The following is a 26,936-nucleotide window of genomic DNA, read 5'->3' on the forward strand; positions in this document are numbered from 1 at the left end:
ATATAAATTTGCTAGAAACTCAATTCTCAAAGAAGAAAAAAATACTTTTTTTTTTAATTTTTTTTTTTATTTGTGGATAAAGTAAGGAACGGATTTGGATTAGTCCATGAAAGTAGAGGTATTGGTTGAAAAATACTAGGTCAGCGGTGATGATGATAGCCATGCCATTTAGATTAGTCTGGGTTTGTACAGGGGCATAAACCAGTGTGTTTTAAGGTAAAGTTTCAATCTTTGTTTAAATAGTGTTAAAGACGACAGAGATGTCAGTTCATTTGGAAGTTGGTTCCAGTATTTTCCAACAGCATTAGAGAACAGAGAGTCACCAGAGATATTGTTGGATATACTTGTGGATACTAGTAATTTCTTGGATGAGCGCAAGTTAAGGTTTTTATATGGGGTAAAAAGGTTTGATAGTATTGGAGTTTTAGTTGGTTGGAAGAAGGTTTTATGGGCAATGATAAGTTGGTTATAATGGATTTGGTTTTGTAGCTCAAGCCAGCCTAGTTTCAGATTATGACAGTGGTGGGTTCTGAAAGAGGAGGCTGTGGCAAATCTAGCTATGTTATTATAAGAGTTTGACAGTTTGTTGAGGTTGTTTTTAGTCAGATTTGTATATATGGATGAAGCATAGAGGAGTGTAAATGGGTAAGGGCAATAGAATTTCTGGCTTGTGGAGTAAAGAATGGCTTTATCCTATACAGGAGCCCAGTTTCCTGTTTACCGTTTTTATAGTATTGTTAATGTGAGTTTCATAGGTAAGGTAGTTATCTATTGTTATACCTAGAAATTTAGTGGTTAGGTCTGGAGATGTAATGGTACCGTTATTGGATAGGACTGAGACGTTAATTGGTCCGGACTTGCGGGTGGGTGTGAAGAGCAATAGTTTTGTCTTTTTGGGGTTCAGGAGGAGGCAACGTTGTAAAAACCAGTTTTCTACTACAGTAAACATTTTCTGGGTTAAGGACTGTATTTCAGATGAAGATTTAGCTGAGCAGATGATTGTAGAATCATCTGCATATTGAATACAGGTAGCTTGAGTAATTGTTAGGTGAAAGTCATTTATATAGATTGAGAATAGGAGGGGACGAAGAATTGAGCCCTGAGGGACTCCTAGTGTAACGGGGAGATGTAAAGATAGGTTATTGTCCCAAAGCACCGCTTGTCTGTTGTAAGGTACGATTGGAACCACTAAATAGCCAGTGAATCTAGGGAAAGAGATCTTAGTACATTTATAAGTAAATGGTGGTTGACCATATCAAAAGCTTTGGAAAGGTCAATAAAGAGTGCTGAGGAGAGGGTGTTGTTATTTTTGTTATGATTGATACTTTCAGAAAAGGATAGAAGAGCAGTGGTAGTACTATGAAATGGTCTGAAGCCATGTTGGCAATTTGCAAGTATATTGTTTTGCAATAAGTGATCTAGTAGTTGTTTATGGATACATCTTTCCATTATTTTAGCTAAAGGAGAAAGTAATGCTATTGGACGGTAGTTGGAGTATTCGTTAGAATTGCCACCTTTGTGTAGGGGGATGATGTGTGAGATTTTCCAGATGGAAGGAATATTTCCCTCTTGTAAGGTTCTATTTATTAGGATTGATATTGGGTAGGCAATAGCTTTGGCAGCTTTTTGGAGATATTCTGCTGGTAGTTTATGCTACCACTTCTACCTGAGAAGGTTTCATTGAAGCACAAATGCCCACAATGCATGCAGATACTCTACAGTGAAAAAATAAGGGCAAAAGCAGTTAATGAAGTATTGTTGCTTCCCAAAACATAGCCCAAGTAACAGTGGGGACTTTTTTCATATACTAACTGTGTAGTTGCAAAAAGCAGTCATTGACATTGATATATAAAGATTAAATTTGGTAAACAAGAGAAATGGCTACCTAATAGAAGCCTCAACTCAGATCAAGTAAAGGGAAATGTCTAATGTAGAGCAGAATTTTGAATAAATTGTATGGAGTAAAATAGATGAGGGCTGGGATTCATGAACAGAGGTTTGAGACAGCAGCAGTAGTTTGGTGGTAGTGTTGTATCAGGACTGATTTTAGCAGAAGAGTCAGTGGAGTTTTGGCATGCTGGTGGTTGGGTAACTTGGGTAGGCAAGGTAGTTTTATAAGTATGGAGGAAAGAGTATAAGAGGTCTTTACCAATTTCCACTAGGAAGTTTATACAGGGGGAGGAGCTGCATTGCTTGCTAAGAGCACTGTGTACATGAAATCACAGGTTCATTTCATTAATAAGTGGCACTGGCAGGACACACTACTCACTGCTGGAGGGGTGGTGGGAAGCTGGGCTGCTAGTTTCATACATATTTGGTATGGATGAGGCTTCCTTCCAATTGTTTGGTCATTCATTTGTGATTTTAACTTCCTTATCAAAATTGTTTAAATGTATGGTGTATGTTTGGCATAATGGTTAGGGTCTTCACCTCCTAGACATATAAAGTACATTGTTTCATTCTGACTTCAGGTTGTAGGCTAGTCTCAAAATGGCCCTTTAAGGGCCTAGTTTATGAACATATGCATGTATGTATGTATGCATGTACGTATTTACTGGGGTTGGAGTTGGCATAATGGTTAAGGGGTTTACCTCCGACACAAGGTGCAGGGTTTGATTATCACCTTTGAAAGGGCAGATACCCTGGTGGTATTCCCCACTCAGGACTTATTGATAAACTTGCCAAACTAGGCATCAACCCCTGTATCACTAGGTGGGTTGTAAATTGACTCACAGATAGTACCCATAGTGTGAAAGTAGCTGACTCCCAAGTCAGACTGCCGACTAGTCACGAGTGGAGTCCCACAGGGATCGGTACTTGGTCCTCTCCTGTTTGGCATCTACTTCTCAGAAGTCCAGGCCAACACGGAGGGACTCTGGCTGACCAAGTTCACAGACAACTATAAGCTGGGAGCCATTTTTACCTCCCCAAGTGATGTAGATATCCTACAGAAAGGCCTCACTGAGACCAGTGACTGGTGTCAAAACCATGGCCTTAAGCTTAATGCCAAAAAAAGACGTAGTCATCCCCTTTGGAAAAACTCAGTTCCCACTAATTACCACATTGATGGGAGCCCACCGAACACTGAAGGTGTTATAAGAGATCTGGGGACACAGGTTAACAGCAGCCTCTCCTTCAACCACCACATTGCCACTGTGGTCAGAAAGTCTTTCTATATGGCACGGCTCATTACCAAGGGTTTTGCATCCAGAAAGAAAGAGGTCATCATCTCTGCTCTTCCCTCATTAGGCCAATCAGTGAGTATAATGCCCCATTTGGCATATACCCTTCTAGATGCATGCAACAGCTGGAAAGGCCACAAAAGTATCTCACAAAGAGCATCCTAGGTCTTAAACATGTCTTACACGGACAGACTCAAAAGAAACTCCAGCTGTTTTCTCTCTCATGTCATCTTACGATCTCTGCATGATTTAAAAAGCCATGTCTGACCCAAGTCTGTTAGAAATGCTACATCTAAAGAAATCCCAATCCCTCCACACCACACACTCCAGAGACCTCAACCTCATTCCCACAATCAACAGAACATGCTGGAGGGACAGGTTTGTAACCCAGAGATTGACCATGCTCTGGAACAGACTTCTCATACATGTCAAGCAGAGCACCTCACTGGCTGTCTTCAAGAGAAATCTTGATGAGTGGATGGGAAATAGAAAGTTTACCCCAGGGATCACTCCAGTGGCTCTACTTGATAGAGGCAGTGGGAACTAACATCGGGTGGTATGATGCCAGGGCATTTCTATGGGCTAGGCTTGTAAAGGCCCCAGGGCCGTTAGCCTAGTACACACCTATGAAACTGTGAATTAAAAGGGTGGGTTTGGCATAATGGTTAAGATCTTCATCTTATCAACACAAAATGCAGGGTTTGATTCTGACCTCAGGTTATTAGCTAGGCTTAAAATGGCCTTTCAGGACAGTTAAACTAGTATTTACCTGTAAACGTATGAACCTTATTCTTGTTCATAGGTCATATCTTTGTAATATAGGCACTGTAAAATCTTTGTGCAATACTGTTATGTACTGTGTTATGGAATTTCTCTTTCTCCATTGTTGTGCAACTGTAGAATTAATATATAATTAAGGGAGGTATGGAGGACAAAATCCCCCGTCTAGATTATGCAGGAGAGGTTTATCCTTCATCATTAATATTCCCCTTTTTCCTGTTTTACATGGAAATAGGTATCACATCAGCTGTCACCCATCTCTCTCTGTTCAATGCCACTGTCCTATGTTAATTGTCATGCGTTACTGTTGCAGGTCTTCTGCCGTACAGTCTGTCCAGCTCTTGGATAGATGTTATCACACCCTCTTGCCTTCTTTCTGCCTCTCCCAAATCTGCTTCACCAAATCATCATCTGCTTTCTTGCACATATATAACCCACATCACTGTAATCTGTTCTCCTTTGCCTTCTGTGCTGTTAGAGCTAGTTTGGTTTTAGCTTTGCTATCCTCATTTCATTCTTTGCTGCACAGGGTACATCCTACTACATTTCATCTACACCACCTCAAATTTCCTCAGTCGCTCTGCTTTCACTGCCCAGGTTTCTGTGCCATACAGGCACAGTGGATGCACCATCATTTTGTACGCCTTAACTCTTCAACTTCTTTGGCATTCTTCTATCACTCATTACCCCTGACAGTTTGTGCCAGTTGTCTGCAGTACTGAGTCTAGCATATTTACCTCCTCATTTAGATTATCCTTCTCAGTCACACCTGCCATATTCTTGAAGCTGTTAATCTGTTCCACTATCACCTCCACGATCCTGTAATGGAGTAAGCGAGTTATCAATGATTGAGTGAAGAAATGTATGAATTTGATCAGAATTTTGTCAGTATTTCTCTTAAAATGTTAGTTTTGTCATTGTCATCAAAGTATTTGTATACTGTTATCCAGGTGATCCAGAAGAACTTATGTTATTCCCTTTCTTCATTAATGACAACTTGCTTATGCTTATTTTTTTCACTCCTATGTTTGTGACTTTAGGAAAACTTTTTATGTTAAAAAATACTTAAAAAAGATGTGGCTATTGATAAGTCTTGATGGTTTGTTGAGTGATTTGTATGTCACTGTCTTGTCCTACACTGCACATGTATTTTTCATTTCTTTAAGTCAGAACTGTAACTTTCCAAAGACTTTTTTTTTCCAAGTAATTTTTGGCTCTGTCCTCCAATTGACTATCAAGCTTCGTAATATTTTTTTACTGTCTCATTTAATTTCCTTCCTGCTCCTAGTGTCAGAAAGATGCCAGGATTGAGATGCAAGAGCTGGAAAATGTGACTGTCATGTGGCTGTGATTAGATTTTTTGAAAGCTTCTATATCCCTACCTGTGTCAACTTACAGCCTTGATGCAACATCATGCTGTGCCATACTGAAACAATTTGTACAGTTCAGAAGTTTCACAGTGCTTTGCACAAGTGCAAGCACTGCTTGGCTAGACTCCCAAGTCCTTGTGTGCTGAAACCCAGTACTTGACTTCCTCAGATCATGCTCTTGTGGTGGGTTGTTGCTGAATACCTCTTCGTAGGTGGGTGAACCAACCTCTGCCTTTCTGTCCCATCCCCCAAGCTTGTTCCCTCAGCACCATGATACTAGTTGGACCAGAGCCACTTGTCATGTAGCTAGGGCCAGAATCGAGTTTGTCACACACCTGTGATTTTATTTTGTCTTTGGGGTAAATATGAAGATTAAGGGCTAAAATGAAGCATTAGATCAGTGGTTTTGTAGGATTTAGCAATATACATCTGGCAGTGCCACATATCCCCTTCTCTGACAACCTCTCAAATACAGGAAGTGTCACTTGTTTCCTCATTCACTTTGGTTGTCTGCAGAGGGAGCAGAACCTAGGTGCTGTCCTTTCTTTACTTGGAGGCATATGACAGCTAGAAACTGGCGCAGCTAAGAGTACTGAGATGATCATATAGTAGCTAGAAACTGATGCAGCTGAGAGTACTGGGATGATCATATAGTAGCATAATAGGTAACTGTCATATGAGGAAGTTGCCAGATAGCGACTACCTTTTAACAGTTTAATTTTTTCCAGAGCTACATACATTTAGACCAACATGCTGAAATATTATTGACAAATGTATTTTTTTTATCTGCAGGAGACACACAGGGGAGAGACCATTTGAGTGCCTAAAGTGTGGGAAATGTTACTTTCGTAAAGATAACCTCTTGGAACATGAAGCTAAGAACTGCATGGGAAGAACAGATCGGGTACGGAAAGGTTTCATCCATTAAAGGTTGGGACTGGTAATGTTCCTGTAATTACTAATGATTATTACATACTTTTAACAACTGTGCAGATGAACGTCAGCATTTAGAAGAATAGACTGACAACAGGTAGGTTCACCTGTCCCATGTATTCTGTGCCTGCTTCCTGCCTGCTGGACAAGCTGCAGATGTAACAGCTTTCTTTTTTCCCTTTTAAGTCCCTTAATAGGATGCATTTTTGAACATTTGCCCGTTACCATTTCATGAAAGCATTTTATCTACCAACTTTCATTGTAATAATATGTGTTCTTCCATATCAATGTTGAAGTTTACCTAATGAATTTCCTGTCAAGGATAGCCTAACTTCCAGCCATACCAAAGCCTTTAGTACTTACAGGCATCATACATCTCACAGTTGCTCCTTGTGCAAGATGTAGGGCATCACTCTGATGTACAAACGCACACACACACACACAACTTCTTTGCCATCAGTCCAAATGCTATTGTTGAATATCATTCTGAATGCCCTTCTGCTGTGCTGGTTACCAAGCAATGTTTTCAGATAAGTGCCTCATTGGGGTTTCTTCTCTTTGTCTTTTTTGTTGTAGTTGTTGTGTTGATGTTATCCAGAAAGGTAAAATGTCGGTGTGGTTGACAGATTTCCCATAAAGACAGTCACAACCAATGTCTCCTCAGTTTAGGTGCTTCCCACAGTCATATGCAGTGCTCTGTCTGCCACGCATCTGTGTCTAAGACCCAACATAGTCATCAATCCTCCTTGTCCATATACTAGAGAACTAATATCTTAAGTTGTTAACTCAGGGTTCTATGGTGAAATCCTCCCATTCCAAGGGCCAACCATCTACCAAGAAGAAGGCCAGAAAAGTTAGGTCTGATCCAGCCAACCCTGGATGTCTGTTTCAAGGCTGGTGAAAGCCTGGAGGACCGTCTGGTGGTTGCTTTGGATTACTCTGCTGCAAGGTTATCAGAGGCCAGGATGGATCCAGCTTCTTGCACGTTCTCGGAGACTTTTCAAATGTCTGTACCTAACGTTGAGTAGGAACCTCCGTTGATTATATCCAAAGGACCGAGAGGAATTCTTCAGATCTTAGGAGATTTCTATGACCATTATTGACTCTTGCTAGGGTTCTGACTCTCCGAGGGTGTTTTGTGTGGACGTCCTGCTTTAAAGGAAACAAAAAAGAAAGCATTTTTCCCCTGTTGGAATGGATCTCAAACATAAATGGCAGGCTTTCACTCGGGGTTTATTTAATGCTTTGATGGCCTTGAAGCCTCTTCAAGGGGTCTCTGTGGCTGCTTCTCCGTGGTCTTCCAGTCCATTCAAGAGGCATAGGGAATTGGATTCCTCAGATGAGGACCTGGGCTAGGGAAGAATCTTTGGCTTATTCTTACCAAATCTCTTCCCCCTTGGACTATGGTTGAGAAGAGGAGGACTCCATAAGTCCAAATAACCCCTGGAAGAACTCTCCTTTGGCGGGATACCATTGCATGTGTATGATGCCTTATTTTGAGTGGGATTGTTCTCAAGTCTCTGATGTTCAGAAAAGATATTATGAGCTCCTACAGATGGAGTCTCTGAAGCCATCTGCTGTTCGTCCTGTTCTAGCTGCCCTTCTGGACACTTTTTCAGCAGCATCTGTAGTACCTGGATCTCAACCTCCTGCACCTAAGAAGCCTTCTGATAGGAATAGTAAGGCTTTGAAAAGGCTGGGCAAAAAAGTTTACACTGCTGACACTTTTTCCTTTAGAACTGTCAACTGCCAGACTCATTTGACCCAGGTATGTTTTGGCCTTCCTTTTTTATATTTTGAGGTGGTTTCTGACATTGTTGACTCTTGAGTGGAAGACTTTGGCCCTTTCTCTGCTGTATCTACTTCTCAAGTTGTCCACCACTCAATCAAATATAGCTGTGATGTGGCTGCTGCCTTTGGTTCAGTTATGATGCGTTATTCCTGACTTTGCCTTAACATTAGGATCAAACTTTTGGATTCTCCCTTGAGTAATAAAAATTTCATTGGATCTGCTGCAGCTGAACTTTTCAAGTCTCTCCAGGACAAGGGTAAAGCCTTACAGGACCTGAAACATATTTTTGTTTCTCCTTTTCCCAAATCTCAGAGGAATTATCCCTCTGTTTACTTTTCTTCATAGGCAATCTCGCCTTCCTCCTAAAAGCAAGAATGGTTCTAGGTGTGTGCCTCCTGCTAAGTCTACTCAGACTCCTGCTTTCCAAAAACCTGCACTCCAGGATAAACTGGGTTCTATTTGACAGTTTGCTTCCTCTTGCCACTCGGTCAGTTTCCCTTGTCCCTCCATCTGACCCTGACTCTTACAGATTGGCTACAGATCACTTCAGACTCTTGAGTTCTTTCCATTATCCATCATGGAGATTTTGTGGTTTGGAAGTCCCTTCCTCCCTTTTCAGACATTCCTCAACCTCCTCAGGAACAGCTGTCTCGTTTACCAGTCCTCAGGAACAGCTGTCTGATTTCCCAGAGGTGGTGGTTGTTCGTTTTTTTGTTTTTTTTTTCTCTCAGAGCACCAGTCATGTGCCTACTTTCCAGGCAGGGAAGGGATTTTACTCTAGAATGCTTCTGGTCCCACAAAGAAAGGCACTTGGAGACCAGTTCTGGATCTTTCCTGGTTGAACACCTTTCTCAAGATTCCTTCCATTTGGATATTATCTCTGCAGACATCATTTCTTCTTCTTTTACCCCAGACTTTCTAGTATCTCTGGATTTCAAGATATATACATTCACATCCCAATCCATCCTGTCTTCAGTAAATTAAGTTTTTCTGTCTCTTCCTTGCATTTTCAGTTCTCTTTTGTGCCCTTTGGCCTCTCTGCTGCCCCAAGGATATTCACCAAATGTCTCACTCCTGTCATTACTTTTTGCAGAATCCAAGGAATTCATATCTTTCCCTATCTAAATGATCTGCTTAGTCAACTTTCTTCTCCCAACACACTGATGCAGGATCTCAAAGTTTACTACTTCCACATTGCAGAGTTTGGGGTCCATCTTAAACTTCCAGTTATCAGTTCTGATGCCTTCCCAGGTCATGTTTTCCTTGGCTACAGATGGTTCCCATGCAGCCATCTCTGCCTGCTCCCAAGGCTGTGTCTCTACTTGTCTTTTTCCAGTCCTTTCTTCCTCCGGTATCTGTCATGTCCAGGAAGTTTCTCAGCGGTCTCTGGTTCATGGCTTCCATCATTCTCATGGTCCCTTTTGCCAGGCTCAATATGAGAAAGCTTCAGTGTTACCTCAAGTCAGTGTGGCTTCAACATTGCCACCCTCTGGACATCTCAGTACCTTTTCTTCCATGTCTCATATTCAAGCTTCAGTGTTGGATTTCTCAATTTTCACTCAACCCGAGGCTTCCTTTCCAAACTTTAATTCTTATTCACGAGCTCCTTACAGATGCCTCAGACAGGGGGTGGGTGCCACTTGTGGCCTCTTCAAGGTTCAGGTTCTCTGACCTCCTTATCTGAAGTCTGACCTTATCAATATAAAGGAGATGAGGGCTTTGCTTCTGGGCTCTTCAGGCTTTTCAGTCCCTCTTTCATCCCTGGCCCCCTCAAAGTTTTCACGTAATATACCACAGTGATGTGGTATGTCAACAAGCAAAGGAGAACAGGGTTCTATCTTCTTTGCAAACTGGCTCTTCAAGTCTGGGATCTAGCTGTCCAGTATTGAGTGACTCTTCAGACAGTTTACATTCCCTCAGAGCGCAGTCTAGTGATAGACTGCTTGAGTAAGTCCAGCACACAAGCTCATGAATGGATGTTTCACATAGTTGTGTTGGACATTTTCCAGCAGTGGAGTATTCCTCTGGTAGATGTTTTTGCCTCCACACTGAACAGACAGCTTCCTCTTTTCTGTTCTGGAGTCCCAAGTCCTGTGACTTGGAAAGTGGACTCCCTGCCTTTTCCTTGAAGGGGGATCAGGCAAGACTCCCTTTTGGCCCAGACACTATTGGTTCCCCCCTCTTTCTCACATGACCAGTGGCCATCACCATAAGTTACGTCACTGGATTGATCTTGCACAAGACAAGGGATCTCTTGTCCATCAATTGTATACTCTTCAGCCAACACTGTGGGTGTTAGGGTTTTGATCCCTTTCAGGCACTTCTTTTCTGAGGACATGATTTGGATTCTACAGTAAGCCAGGAAACCCACTACCAAGAAATCATACATACATGTCCAAATGGAAGAGAGTTTCTGTGTGATGCCTCTCTTGCCATCAGAATCCCCGATCTGTGGAGGTTCCTCTGGTCCTCTCTTATTTGTATGATCTGATTCATGCTGGGTTGGCATATTCTTCAGTTAAAGCTCAGATATCAGCAATTTCTGCTAGTCTGTCCTTGACTCCTCCTCTGGCCTCTAGATTTGAGGTCAAGCAATTTCTTAAAGGCATCCTTCATATTAGGCTTTCTAGGAAGCCTATTCTATCTTCCTGGGACTTCATATTTTTTTACTGGAAAAATTGACTGGCTCCATTTGAACCTGCTTCTTTGGCTTCCTTACTGCTTTGTACTTGGAGGACTGTACTTTTGGCTCTCAGTTCAGCCAAAGGTGTCTGAACTTTAGGTTCTCGTAGCTATTCCTTCATTCTTAGTTTTCCCACAGAGACATGGTTTCGCTTTGTACCAGTCCTTTTTTTACACAGGGTGGTCAATAAGTTATCCCTTAATCAGTTTATTAATCTTTCTTCATGGTTTCCTTCACCGCAGTCTGCCATTGAGAAGGTTGTTTATACCCTGGATTTGCATAGACAGCTCAAATGCTGTTTGGATAAAACTAAAGTTGTTTGTAAATCTGAGCAGCTTTTTGTTTCTTTTCATCCCAGGACATTGTGTTTGGCTGTCTCTAAGCCAGCCATCTCCTCCTAGATTTCTAAGGACATTTCTTTTTTGTTGTTCTTTTCATGGAAAACTCCTTTCCACATCAGTAAAGGCATATTCTAACTGATTAGTTGCCTCCTCTGGTGCTTTATTCAAGGGTCTAAATACCAATTCTATTTTTGAGGCTGCTATGTTGTCATCTGCTCATACTTTCACTAAGCACTGCAAGTTGGATGTCAGTCACCTCTTCATGTCAACTGTCAGTCCTCCAGATGCATGATTTAGCACAGCAGGAACTGATACCAGCAGAGGTTTGTTTTCCCACAGCGTACAGACCAGCTGCTCCAGGACCAGCTTCACATGGCTAGATATATTACAGAGGTTGACACATGGCCGACGGACTACAACTGGAAGAGCGCATGGACTTCCTATACCTCTGGGTAATAGACAGTAATGGCTGTGACTTTACTAGCTACGGGGACCTTCCAGAGACAGACTGGAGGCACATTTAATAATCTCAGGTGCTGGTCTGTAGAATACCTTGATGCATACATTGCTTCCACGTGTAGAGGAGAATATCTGGATTTCCAACACAGACACACACACACACACACACACACACACACACACACACACACACACACACACACACACACACACACACACACACACACACACACACACACACACACACACACTAGGGGAGGGAGGCACCACCCTTCATGACTTCTGTGACATTGACTAGCTCCCTGAAGTGCTGGGACCCAAAGATTTCACCCATTTGACAGCAAAGGCCCCCACCTGGTGTACATGGACAACATTACGTCAGGAGTAAAACTATCATTCCATCAGTTGCCAAGTAATGTGCAGTATACAAGGGTTAATAAATCATGCGTCTGCACAGTATTGTGTCATTGCCCATGCTTCATATACTTGTCAACCGTATCATTACTTTCTGCATACAGACATTCCAGAATGCCACCTAGTAGGCAAAGGCAGGCACAGGAATGCACCTGTATATTCACAACCACATACACAACACATACAGAGCCTCACCATTATTTATCTGTCTATCTATGTATCTCTCCCCTCCCCATTCTTTTCTCCATCCCTAGTGTGTTAAGTGATGCAGGATACCCTCAGAAGCCATGACTTATAACAATGGAATGTTTGAATAGCAATGTAATATCTTATGCTCAAACCAGAAATATGGAAGAGTATGTGTTTGGCCTTTTGAAATCTTAATTCCACTGCAGAGATAATTCTGGGCGTACTTTAAAATATGCCTCTGCTACAGCTTATCAGATATTTATAGCATGCTGTGTGCAATGTAGTAAGATATTACAGCATCAGGCAGACCAGCTAGCATCCCTAGTAACCTCTAGCAGTGTAAGTGCTGGCCTCGTTGTAACCACTACAACATCCACCAGCAACAACATGTATGGTAGCAAGCAACCAACTGCAACCATACCACACCCCCTTCAGAAGGCATTGTGCACAGTATACAGCAGCACAGGCAAATTGCCAATGTCTGTGCTGTTGTATACAGCCAAACTGGAGGCAAAGCTCTCTCAACCCAAGACTGGAACAGACAGTCAAGCGGAGATGGGAAATACTTGCATCACACCACCAGTCTCACATAGACCTATCAAACCTGCACTGGCAAAAAACATACATAAATACACGAAAACATACTCGGAGGCTCTAAATAAAAATCTGCAAAAGCAACAGAAACCTCCAAAGCAGACATCCAAGCAACCTCCACACCCAACACAAACCATGAAACACATACTTCACAAAGTCAGTGTGCCCTGCAATCACAGCCCTTAAGGCAAAATAACATAGCCAACACACAAGTAATAGGTGACTCTATAGTCAGGCACACTGACGTCCCACTCACTAGGCTGAACAAGGAGAAGGTTACTGTAAGCTGCCTGTTGGGTGCCAGGATCCGCCACGTAACACAAGCACTCAGGTCACTCCAGAAAAAGTACAAATATGACTCTGTCATTGTCCATGTTGGTGTGAATGACCTGAGATGTACCTCCCTAGACTACATGAAGAGAGAAATGGAAGAGCTCTCTGATCACATAGCCCAGGCTGGTATGACCCTGACCCTGAGTAGTATCCTGCCCTCACCAAGAATGATACCAGAGTATAAAGAAAAAATTATCAATTTCAACAACTGGCTAAGCTTCTGGTGTCATTCAAAGGGGATCCAGTGTCTGTCCACCTGGGATGACATACTTGACGAGTCACGTTGCTTCGCAAGAGACTGCTTGCACCGGTCACCCTTAGGCTTTCGAATACTGGCCAAGGCTCTTGCAGCCCCCATAGTGCCTTTTTTATGCATGGCTCAAAAGACAAACCCACCGCTGTAAACAGCACAAGAAACCAAAAACTGAGGGTAATGCTACTCAATGCCAGAAGTCTAAACCTCAAAATGCACGCACTCGAGGCACTCCTCAGTATGGAGAAAATCTAAATCTGTGCAGTAACAGAAACCTGGTTTTAGGCTCCAGAGAGCACCCCAGCACTACCAGAGTACAAGTCATACCATACATTTCGGCCACAGAACCTGGACCGAAACACAAAATGTGGGGGTGTATCCATATTCATCAAGGATACCCACACCTCCAGGTTAGTGGTGCAGTACGATGCCTCAGAGGACATCCATGTGCAAAACTGCAATTCAAATTGTAGCTTGCTACAGATCACCCACCATGTCCCAGGACCCACATTCCACATTTCTGAAAACACTGGAAGATATGAAGGTCCTACCTAACACCCTGATATTGGGTGATTTCAATTACCCAAACATTAACTGGGAGAACTACTCAAGTACTAACTCCCTTGCCCAACGCTTCCTAGAGTTTATAAACTCAGATGCCCTGGATCAACTGGTTAACACCCCCACCAGAAGTGACAACATATTGGACCTGGTCATCACCAAAATAGGGCGACCGGTGTTCAGGTCAACCCCTCACTGGTTAGATCAGACCATAAACTAATCATTCTGGACAGCCGCATTCCACCCCCCACCCCCAGTTAAGGAAACCACCATGAAAAACTTTTCAAAAGCAAACTTTACGTTACTTAAGACCAATGTGGAAAGTTTCAAAGCCCCCATGCTAAAGGATAACACTGTCAAAGCTGCAGAATCCTTTACTAATTACTCTATTAACACCTACAATAATGCATGGATCATGCTATCCCAAGCAATACCAAGACTCACTCCTCCAGGAAGAGGAAACCAGTCTGGTGGGATCCCTGCCATAAATAAGCTATACAATAGAAGGAGGAAACTAGTACAGAAAAGAGCAAAATCCCAAGAAGGGAAGACATCCCTGATCAGTATCAGTAAGAAACTACGATCTCTTATAAAGTCATCCAAGGCTATTTTCGAAAGAAAAATCATCAAGGACTCCAACGATGACCACAAAGCATTCTTCAGCTATGTCAAGAATCTAAGTGGCAACTCTCAGGTCTGCTCTGAGTTAGTCCAGAATGGCACAAAATACACTGAACCGACTGATATTGCCAACATCCTGGCTGACCGGTTCAGTGCAAACTTCACCCCCCTCTCACCCCCAAAAGAGCCCATGACCATACCAGAAGAATGTAGAGCCCCTGAAATCACAGACACACAGGTTAAAACGGCCCTTTCCAAAGCCAAAAACACAGCATCAGTGGGACCTGACAGTGTCCCAGGCTGCATTTTACACGAGCTCCAAAATGAACTAACTCCTCACCTAAACACACTGTTCAAACTCAGCCTCTCCACAGGCTATGTACCCATGGAGTGGCACACAGCAACGGTTATCCAGCTCCACAAAGGTGGAGCCACAACGGACCTTGGGAACTATCGCCCTGTAAGCCTGACTAGCCTCCTCTGCAAGGCTATTGAGCGCATCATCATGGAACTCATTAACAGAGACATTGGGAACCTCCAAACACTGGACCCTACCCAATTCGGCTTTAAGGGCAGATTGTGCCTCCTAAACCTAGTAGATTTTTTTGAAACAGTTACCAAGGCTATAGACGAGGGAAAGGTGGTCCACATAGCCTACCTAGACCTCGCCAAGGCCTTCGACACCATTCCCCATTTTGGTATTATAGACAAGCTCACCAGCCTGAACATTAACCCCTACATCACGAGATGAGTTGCCAACTGGCTCATGGATAGAACCCACATGGTAAGAGTTGTGGGCGCTAGGTCCGACTCTAAACCAGTTACAAGTGGCGTCCCCCAGGGCTCAGTCCTGGGACCCCTCCTGTTCGGTATATACTTCTCAGAGGTACAGACAAGCACAGGAGGACTGTGGCTGACCAAGTTCGCAGATGATTGCAAACTAGGGGCCATAATTGACTCTTCGGTTGACACAGACATCCTCCAGAAGGGTCTCACTGAGATGGATACCTGGTGTCAAAATCATGGCCTCAAGCTAAATGCCAAAAAGTGCATAGTCATCCCCTTTGGAAAAATATTACCCATTAACTACCACATAGAGGTGGTAGTCCTCAAAATACGGAAGATGTAATCAGGGATCTGGGGACCCAGGTGGATAGTAATCTCTCCTTTGATAATCACATTGCCAAAGTGGTTAGAAAATCCTTCTGTGTGGCCCACCTAATCACAGAAGGGTTTGGATCTAGAACAAAAGAGGTTATTGTGCCCCTCTACTCATCACTCATCAGACCCATCATAGAGTACAACATCCCTTTTGGGATGTACCTTACAAGACACCTGCAACAGCTGGAAAGTCCACAGAAGTACCTCACTAAGAGGATTACTGGCCTCAAAGAGATGCCATATGCAGCTCCACTGAAGAAACTCCAGCTGTACTCTGTTGCATACCGCCTACTCAGAGGTGATCTCTGCCTGACATACAAGGCCATATCTAACCCAGAACTGATGGACATGCTCCACCTAAAGAAAACCAAATCCCCTCGAACCACACGCTCTAGGGATCTAAACCTCACCACAACAATAAATAGGATGTGCTGGAGGGATAGATTGCTGTCCCAGAGACTTCCCATGCTTTGGAACAAGATTCCAATCTACATTAGGCAGAGCCCCTCACTGACTCTCTCCAAGAGAAATCTTGACAAGTGGATGGGAAACAGAAAATTTACCCCAGGGATCACTTTAGTGGCTCTGATGGACAGAGGCACAGGGAACTAATCTAAAGGGGCGGCAAAAGCCAGCACGTTTTGGCTAGGCTTATAAATGCCCTCGGGCAGATAGCCTAGTACCTACCTATGTAGTCACTGACTTGTACACAGTGGCAGTACTATCTCATACAAAACAAAGTGATGCATGCTGTGTTAAACTAAAACCACAAACACCAGGGCCAGAGCGGTAATATTGTGGTAGCGTTGTCTTGTTTGATTCTCAGCTAGAGCGTCTTCTGTGTGGAGGCATACGTGAATGGGGCATGCCTTCGTTGAAGGTTGTGCATCAGGGCAGGTAACCCGGTACGTAAAAATCCACTACCAATCATTAGCGGACCGGAGTTCTGCTGTGGTGACCCCTAACTGGGAAAAGCCGAAAGACACAAACAAATTAGTGCTTTTGTTCATACTAAAATGTAACTTTATCAGAATAAAAACAACATGGAAATGCAGATATTTAACACTTCCTGTATCAGACACTTGGCTAGTCACCACTGCCAGTTAAAGTACCACACATATTATAAAACTAAATATAAAATCTGTTTGATAAATTTATAAAATAACTATACCGAGTACATTTGTTCTTCTTTAACCTTCTATTACTTAAAGCAGACTATAGTTCTGGCTTGAATGAAACTATCAATATTAAATGTGTTTTTAGTCTTAGTTGTGATTCTGTTTCCTTTATCTCTAGTTTAGCTCTAAAAGTAGCCCCTGTCAATTGTATGGTTTGATAATCACAAAATATAAACCCTTTTTCTACTTGGTGCAATATAATGCATGTTTTTATAGGGCATTATTCAGATCTTTACTTGTTATGGCATACAAGTGCCTTTAATCCTCCTCTCTAAACTTCTAGAAGTCATACCTATATAAAATGAAGGAAATATAGAGCACTTGGCTAAACAACTATTCCTGTGGATTTACAGGTATACCTATCATTACTTCCAGCACTACAATCCAAATGTTCTAAATAAATATTGGGTCTTTCAGAAATTAAACGTGCCCCACATTCACCACACTTGTATGTACTTTTAGTTTTTGAGGAACTGGGCTTTGCTAACAATGTACTATCAGTCTGCAACCAATTCTATCTTATGGTTTTCTTTTATATAAAATTGGTTTGTCACCTATAATTCATACAAGTTGATCATTACCTTAAAGTACTTTCCAGTTTTTAATAATTATATCTTTAATATCTAATGTAATCTTATCCAGTACTACTGTAGTCATCCAAAGATAAGGTGCCTTTCAAAAAATGTACATATTAATGCAAACAAATTTGCTGAACTAAACTAGTGAGTGGGATAAACTGAAAATGGAGTTTAAAAATAGGGTAAAATAAAAAGAGCGATGGTTAAGAAGTAACTGGAATTATTTAGAGGTGCTGACAACAGTTAAAGTATTGCAGAATAAAGGAATCTCACAGAGCAAGAAGAGGTACAAATGCAGAGTGCTAAAGAGAAAATAAGGAAGTATCTGGATAGTATGCATGCATTTAAGAAAGACTGTGGTTAAGCAACTGTTTTTTGACGATAAGAAATAAGCAGCAAATAAAACAGTGCAGCAACCAAGGCAGACAGCATAAAATCAAGTAGGCTCCGTAAAAAGAAAATACTCAGTTTAATATTACAAAGGATAAGCACTTTCATATATCATACTTAATCAGATCCTACAGACAGAAAACACAAACCAATCTATTTAAAAATAGGACATCCAGTTAAAATGTTTTAATAATTAGTTATGCAGAGGTCTAGATTTCAAGGCAGGTTTTAAAGGTATAGTGTAGCTTAAATCAGGTATCTTATGAGCCTGGAGTGTTGCTATGCATTGCATCTCCAATAACTCTGTTTTGTTGATGATATCTCCACCCCTAGTGGACTCGCAGACAATATCAATAACAGTGAATTTAAAAGAATGACCCACATTATCTCCAGTATGTTTATACAAAGCAGTCAAGCAGCTCATTCTTCTAATATCACCCAAATGCTGCAGCACACGATCTTTCAACGTTTGATTAGTCTTACCTACATAAAATGAAACACAGTCCATGCAGGTTGCCAAATAGACTAAATTAAACAACTTACAGTCAGCATGCACCTTAAACTTATATAACTTAGATGTAACTGGGTGAACAAAGGTATTACTGCATGACATAAAATCACATGCCTTGTAAGACATTACAGGGAAAAGTGCCAAATTTAGCTAATGTCTTACTAGATCTCCTATAAAGTCTAAAACAAAGTTCCCTCTTTAATGTTAGATTATTCCTAAAAATAAAGCTAGGGACATCACTGACTATCCTTCGAATAGTATCATCTGAACGTAGAATCGACCAATTGCGTTTAACAACCTCACAAATGGAGCGAATATTATTACTATATCTCAAGGAAAAAACACACCTAGGTCTATTATTCACATTATTACGAGGATATGATTATCTCCTATGTAGGAAGGTGTACCTACAGTCTGTCTAAGATCGTGGAGCTCTTCCAACTTCAATGGTACATCAGATTCATGATGACCTCTACTTGTCAACTCATCTGCTAGGAGACTTGTAGTCTGGACATGTATAAAAACTGCCCCTTCATAATATTCCCAAATATCCTAGTAGGGTGCATACTACTCCTAGCCAATAGGCTGTTTTTTCCTGCATTCCATTCTGTGTAACAGAGTTAATACTATCATCAGAATTGATAACTATATAGTCGTATCTAGGAAATCAATACTCTCACTAGACCATTGCATAGTGAATTTAAAGCAAGAACTACTACGTTCCAAATAGTCAACAAATTCAGATAACAAAGAATCCGTACCCTCCCATAGAGTAAAATATTGTCGTCAAAACGCCTGTAATAAATAAGATTGTCTGTATACATGATCAGAAAAAACATGTGCTTCCCAATTAGCTAAAACCAAATTGGCATAACTATTAGCGCAGGGTGTGCCCATGGCAACACCCTGCAACTGCAAGTAGAAAGTGCCATCAAAAATATAAACATTATATTTCAATGTCAATTCTATGAGAGTACAAATCAGTTCAATACGCTGATGTGGTAAACTGCTAAAACTATTAAGAAAATTTCTAATGCACTCAACGCCATACATATTAGGTATAACAGTGAATACCGTGTTAATGTCTAAAGTCAACAAGATAAAATTCCTTTCTTGAAAATTTAAACTTCAAGCACATTCATCAAAGGTTCATAAAAAAGCCTCCGTGTCTTTCAATACTGCTGGTGCCCATGCCAAAAAAGGTTTAAGTTCCTGCTCGAAAAACAATGACAAGGGCTCTGTCGCCCATCCCTTACTGGCCGCAAAGGTGGTCTCGCCCTCCTTTTTTATGTTTTAGGGAGGCCATTAAAGGAGGGGATAACAGGATGTTCTACAAGCATAAAGTCATACTGTTCTTTGATCAGCATATCAGACATTAATAAGTCATGCAAGCAAGTACGTATTTCCTGTACAACGCGATTCACCTCATATTTAGCCTCAGGTCACAAGTCATTCAAGAGTTCCAGCATACTTTCAGCATAAGCACTTGTATCCATCACAGTTATTGCTCTACCCTTATCAGTAGGGCATATGCAAATATCCATGTTGGCTTTAAGTTGTTCAAGTGCTAAAGACTCATCTCTGGTTAGATTATTAAAAGTTTTATTACCAGGACTGGTCAAAGTATTGTACAACTCACTCTCACAAACCCTAACAAACGCTTCAACCACAGCTAGCAATCGTGGATTAAAAAGGCTAGGTTTTCTTAAAATTTGAGGTGTGGACTGTATGTTATCCTTAAACAGCGCTTTAAGAGTAACATCCCTCGCAAACTTCCATAAATCAACGAGGACATCACTAACCTGAGCTGGTCTTGCTGGAACAAAAGAAAGGCGCTTATCAAGGACCCGCTGTTGAAAATGCGTTAATTCAACTGAGGAAATATTAATCACTAACGTCTCCATTGCTTTGCCAAGCACTTGCTCCCTTCTGCTCCACCAAGGGTCTCCGTTTGTGTCCTCGATTGGCTGAATGAGCCATCACATGATTGACTGACTGTCTGAAAAGGGCCGGTAAACTAAGAAGGGCCAATGGAAAAGTTAAGACTCAGCAGTAGGTTGTTTAGGTCTTGCCCATCCCTGTTCAGCAGATGGAGGCAAATTATGAACCTTCACAACTACCATTGCTATGTTACCGTCATTGTTCTCATTCTGTGTGAGAGAAACCAAAGTCTCCAACAAATCAGCTGGAAACACAGCAACTGCCAATTCCACTACATCAGTACCATTAGCAATACCAGTAGTAGATTTAACATTGGACAAGCCCGGATCTTATACCATTAAATGAACGTTGCCAAACAAAAATATGGCCTTCTTTAAAATCTCTCATGTCTCTTTCAAGTTTCCTTTTCTTAATGAGCGACAAACGTTCATCATAAGCAGCTAGGCTTATGTAAACATGATCAGTCTTAGCAGAAAATTCACCTCTAAACCTAGTACTTAAAACATCCCATAGTCTAGTGGCTGTGTCCATCAATTTTTGTTCAGCAGGTGCAAAAAAAAATCATTAAGCAGATGTAGGTACTTGAAGCTAAGCTCCAAGTTTAAACTTTGCCACTTACTCAATACCTCCAGATAAGTATCTCTGTACGTTGGCATACGCAGAACACGAAGTCCCAGGGTACAACCCCATAATGCAGACATGCCTCAAAATGTAATCTCTGCCACTGCACCCTTTTCAGTTTATAGAGAGTATTCTCAAACTCTTTAAGAGTAGCATCAAACACTTAATAGGGTCCGCATGATCTCCTAGGTTAGGAGCAGCATTATTAAAGTTAGTGTTAAGCAAGGGATTATTACCAACCCATATTAAACGTTCATATAGACAAAACCGTGGCTTTTTATCAAGAGCACGATAATCCAGCTGTAAGGAATTGCTCTCTGCCATGGGTCGCTGATGTAGCATTGAAGTTGGAAGAGCTCCACGATCTTAGACAGACTGTAGGTACTCCCTTCCTACATAGGAGATCCTTGTAATAATGTGAATAATAGACCTAGCTGTAGTTTTTCCTTGAGGTATAGTAATAATATTAGCTCCATTTGTGAGGTTGTTAAATGCAATTGTTTGATTCTATATTCAGATGATACTATTCGAAGGATAGTCGGTGATGTCCCCAGCTTTATTTTTAGGAATAATCTAGCATTAAAGAGGATATTTTGTTATAGACCTTTTAGGATATCTAGTAAGACATTAGTTAAATTTGGTTTTTAATGCCACCATTACAGAGTGTTTCTTGTACTGTAAAGTTGCTTAGCAATGTACTGCTATTTTGGGGACATTTCAGTGTGCTGTATGCAGTTATTCGCAAAGGGCAATTGCTTCGAAGTGTTGTTTAGTTTTTGGCAAGAGTGGTCCAATTTATTCTCATTGTTATGTTATTCAGTATGTTTCTTATGCTGATAATACGGTGATTTCTTGCAAAAGACGACATTACAAAAGTATTACAGTGCCCGAGGGTTATTCAGTCGCACCATAAAGTTGTTGAAATGTTTCTTAAAATGGTAATAGCCAACTTTAACAAAGTGATGATAAATGACTTTAGACTTTTGTAATATCGTTTGAAAAGGCTAAATGCTAAAGTGCCGGAGAAGTTTATTTTGCAAAGTCCAGTTATTTAAAGGTACTACGAGTTTGTCCATTAGCATAATTTTGAAGACCCCAAAAAGTATAAATTCAGAAGCACAAAGGCATTGGACAAAGTTACAAATAATGGCATATGCGCATGTGTCTTTGTGCTTATTCGCAAAACCCTTCACTAGTATGTGTTAATATGGCAGACGGATTTCGAAAGCCCCTACCACTTGTATTTGATCAGAATATTGAGAATTGAAGAATATTTGAGCAAGAGTACGATATTTTTATACAAGCAGCTTATGCAGATAGAGATGCATACACCAGGGCATTCATTTTGCTAAACCTAGCTGGGTCAGAGGCCATAGAAAGAGAGCGTTCATTTGTGTATGCACCAGCAGTATATGAAAGAGAAGTTGAAAACCGTCATATTGTTGTACAGGCTGAATCAAGGGAAGACCCAGGGTGTTTGAATTGCAAGTTCAGAGAAATGTGTAACCCCAGGCAAATATTACATTAGAGAGGTATTTGTTTTACACAAGAGATCAGAAACCAGGGGAAACCTTTGCAGGTTATATAACTGACTTAAGAAACTGAACTAAAACATGTCGTTTGGTGACTTAAAAGATGAGCTGATAAAGGACAGGCTTGTTTGTGGTATTAACAGTGCTGCAGTGAGAAAGATATTCCTTTGTGGTTGTGATTTAACATTGAGTAAAGTCATAGAGATTTGTCAAATCCACGAGGTGACAGAAAAACACACAAGTATGCTTGCGAATGACAAGAGCATGGTTTCAGTTGGCTTCAGAGCACATGTAGATAATATGCAACATGTGACAAACAAAAGCAGGCCCAAGCACGTGGCAGCTACAGGGTTTCCAAAGAAGGCACATAGCTTTCCATAAAGTTCTAAAAAGGGAGCATGCTCCACCTCAAGCTCAATGCAGTATAAGCATGAATCAGCAAAACCCAAATCTAGCTTTATTGTTAACTGTCACAACTGTGGTGCAAATCATGAGTCTAAAAGAGAGAAGTGCTTAGCATTTGGTCAGGAATGTCACAAGTATAAAAAATGGAACCATTTCGAAAAGTTTTGCAAATCAGGTAAGCCTCACACAGTTGTTTAAAAAAAAAAAAAAAAGGTTGCACAAAAAAGCAAGTTGATCAAATAGAGCCGAAGCAGTCAGCTTTCTATGTAGATGGTGTATCAGTGCTTGGTGAAAGAGTTGATGCAGTGAATTTATTGACAAGGAGTGAAGTATTTTGTACTGTCCGGATTAATGGAAAATCCACAGAGCTCAAAGTAGACACTGGTTCAAAATGTAATGTTATATCAGCAGACACATTTTTGCTAAGGTGAGAACTACCGAACAACTCACTGTGGCCAGTAGTCTGAGATTTGTTGCTGTTATGGAGGTGATGAAATTCAAACTGAGGGCTCAGTAATACTTTCATGTCATTTGGCCAAGAACTCTTGCAGCTTGTTGTTCTATGTAGTCTGAAGACCAGTGCAGTCTTTATTGGGTCTCAAAGGTAGTTTAAGAATGAATCTGCCTTCTTTTGCTAAAGAAGTCCATCACATAAGTGCATTTCTGAGTTCTATTTTTTTCTGAAGCCATTTTCTTAGAGTATGCTGATGTTTTCAATGACAACAAGTTAGGCAAACTTCCAGTTGTGTATTCCATGAAGCTAGACCCAGAGGTCACTACAGTAGTTAAACCAGCAAGAAGAGTTCCGAAAGCTATACAGGATAAAGTTAAAGCTCAGTTGGATAAAATGGTGCAGCAAGGTGTGATTTGTCCAATCCTAGAACAGGACATGCTGGAGGGATAGATTCCTGTCCCAGAGACTTCCCATACTCTGGAACAAGCTACCCATCTATGTCAAGCAAAGTTCCTCATTAGCACTTTTCAAGAAAAATCTTGAGAGGATGGAAAGTAGGAAATACACCCCGGGGATCACTTCTGTGGCTGTGCTCGACAAGGGCACAGGAAAATAACTTTCTTGTCAGGGAACCTTGTTGGCTAGGCTTACTTAGGCCCTTGGGCCGATAGCCTATGAATGGGTGCCGTCCATGGTAGCCGCTTACAAAAAAGGTCCAGACGAAATCAGAATATGTATTGACCCAAGAGATTTGAACAAGGCATTAAAGAGACTGCATCATCCAATGGGCACAGTCGAAGTTGCAGCTCTAATCCCAAACACTACTGTATTTTCTGTCTTGGATGCAGAGAGTTCATTTTGGCAAGTGGTGCTTGATTGCAAATCCTCATTTCTAACTACTTTTAGTACTCTGGCAGATACAGATGCCTAAGGATGCCATTTGGAATAAATTCTGCAAGTGAAGTCTTTCAGCACGCATGTTTTTGAATTTGCTTAATCTCAGAAACATACCCCATGACAATATTCTTGGCTTACCTGCTCAAAGACTACTTTCCAGGCAAACTAGAACTACACTACCCATTACTTCCAGTTTATTGAAGCCTAAACCTAAGAACAGTAAAACCATCAAGGCATAATTGTTTAAGAAGGGTAATATCCAAAAATCTAGTTACGACAGATCGAGCAAATTACTTCATTCATTGAGGGAAGAAGAGACTGTACGAATCCAGACAGCAAAAGGTTTTAATCGAATTGGACAGATTACGGGCACTTGTGCCGAGCCAAGATCCTACCTGGTAGACTCCGAAGGTGTAGAGTACGAGGAACCGTAGATATCTTCTTCCTGTACCAGAATCATCATCACCATCACAACACTGGTTCTGTGATGCAGACTCCACATCTAAGACTGAATCAGACACGGTTTCCAAACCAGAATGTGTTCAAAATGCTGATTCCATTCCAGAAAATGTTCCGAATATTCCACAGGTCAAAAATTTTACAGACCGTTCTAGTTGCTAAATCTAATTCCCAGTTTTATGTCACACAATATGGACAAGTATCTAAGCCTAGTGTGAAATGCGACATGGACTTGATTGTGTGTGTGTGTGTGTGTGTGTGTGTGTGTGTGTGTGTGTGTGTGTGTGTGTGTATATATATATATATATATATATATATATATATTTTAGTATTGTATAATGCATGACATAGAATTATCTGTGATTTCTGCATGGCAAATAGTATCATACCATTGTACAATCTATTTCTCAAAGAGGGAGGATGTAAATCAGAGTGCAAGTGATGTGTGTGCTATATCTTTAAGAAGCATGTCAAGACTGTAAGTGCACATATAACTGCTAGACATGTGCAATCCCTACTGCCATTTTAAATGACCAGCCAGAGAGAGAGAGAGAGAGCATGCATGATCACAGTTGTTAGTTTGTATGCAAGTTACTTGAGTTAAAGTTAGTAAACTTCTATAGTGATGTTTGTATAAAGTAAAGCTGCTTGAACAGAACCCACAATGACTTTTGTTTTGTGTCCTAGATAGGAGAGCAACAGAAAGGAACCAAAGTTTTGAGAACAAATAAATATAGCAGGAAAGATAATAGAATGCGAAGAGGCCTAGATGACATTTGGACTGTAGGTTAGAGACTGCCTTTTATATCGGGGAGTGATATCAGAATATAGGCAATGAGAAAGTGATAGGGTAGTCCTAAGTGAAAGACCTGCTCTGGTAGAGGTTTTAGTTGACTCTAGAACAAAAGCTGCTTTTAAAATGGGGATAATTAGTAGGGCATATAAAATATTGCACAATAAATATAGGAATGAAAGAAGGTTAGAAAAGATTGGGAAGAGACTAGATACACAATTCACAAAGAAAGAACGGGGAGATATATGTATGACTCCCAAATATGGAACAGAATCTAGAAAATGTTACGATTTTTGCCTGGAAGTGTTTACAGAGATACTTTTTGTACCGCAAGCAGACTTCAAAGAATTTTTCATTAGGTAGAAGGTAAATGCTGGAGGTTTAGTGGGGGAAGAAAAAATGTACCTGGGAATATATTTTCTCAGGGTGTAATGAGTTGGTAGACTTTAAAAATTCCATACACACCACTCTGTCATTAATAATGGCAGAGCAAAGGAGTGTAACTAAGGAATTTTTTTTTTTTTTTGAACTGGGATCCAGGATCTGAATTGCCTAGACATAGTAAGGCCTTGTTGAGTTTAATTCTGGTGTCTGACAAAAAAAAGGTTACTAAAAATAGAAATCAAAATGTAAACCAAATATACTCGAAGTAATGATTATTGTAACCGATATAAAAAACAGGAAGTGGGATCCTTAGCATGATAAAAGGAGATACTGCCAGCCCAGCTGTCTGGAATTTTGTAAATAATTATGTCATTTGTGAATTTCAATGTGGTTTAGATAAGGTGCTTGTGCTACAACTGTATTAGAACTGTATGTCATGTGTATATCAAACTGGTTTGTACAGACGTGTGTTAAAAGGTATTTTATAAAGTGCTTGTCTTTAACATGTAACCACAGTGTACCCTGCTGGAAGAGAACAGAAATGTACATGCACTATTGTAGCTGTTTAAATGTCTATATTTTAATAGTGGAAACTGGAATACAGGAGGGTGACTTCATAAAAATAACTGAAGTTAAATTACTTTATGGCTATGCCATAAAATATTGTATCTTTCAGGTTTCAGTGCAGCAAGGAGAGAGAATGTCTAAAACTAGGGAGCTTTCTGTATTGTCTTTAGGGTGAAATAATTACTAGTCTTGAAATGTGGAGGAATGTAATTGTTTTATGACTTCTGGCATCTGCCAAAGATCTGAGGTCTATGTATTTTCACAGGTAGATGCTCAATATGCCAGATTCCAGCAGTGAGGATTTCACCTGGAAACTAGAGTCAGATGACAAAAAATTATGTCATTCTGCAAGCTATCCCAGCAGTAATATTTGAGATGTCTCTGAGAGACAGGGCATTCTGTATTTTGTATTGGACCTGACAAGATCCATTCACCACAACATGTGCCTTGCTCTAATGAAGTAAGTACTTAGGTTATAGTAATTCTCTTAGATACAGTCAGGAATATAGTAAAGCTTAGTTTAGATGTTTTCTTTCTTTATTTGAGTCTGTCCTGCAATG

The 26,936-nt window shown here is 40.8% G+C and overlaps 1 protein-coding gene across 2 annotated transcripts in view; it reads left to right on the top strand.

Annotated features, from left to right (window-relative positions):
- ZBTB48 (zinc finger and BTB domain containing 48) overlaps window positions 1-26,936 on the top strand; it is an 823,012-nt gene that overhangs the window by 358,789 nt on the left and 437,287 nt on the right. For both annotated transcript variants that reach the window (XM_044056423.1, XM_044056424.1), the window contains exon 4: window positions 6,125-6,236. In XM_044056423.1, coding sequence (XP_043912358.1) covers window positions 6,125-6,236 — 112 coding nt within the window. The remainder of the gene's footprint in view (window positions 1-6,124; window positions 6,237-26,936) is intronic.

The sequence above is a fragment of the Protopterus annectens genome, chromosome 14.part0 (genome assembly GCF_019279795.1).
Source record: "Protopterus annectens isolate FY-2018-M chromosome 14.part0, PAN1.0, whole genome shotgun sequence".
In the NCBI taxonomy this organism is placed as follows: Eukaryota; Metazoa; Chordata; order Ceratodontiformes; family Protopteridae; genus Protopterus; species Protopterus annectens.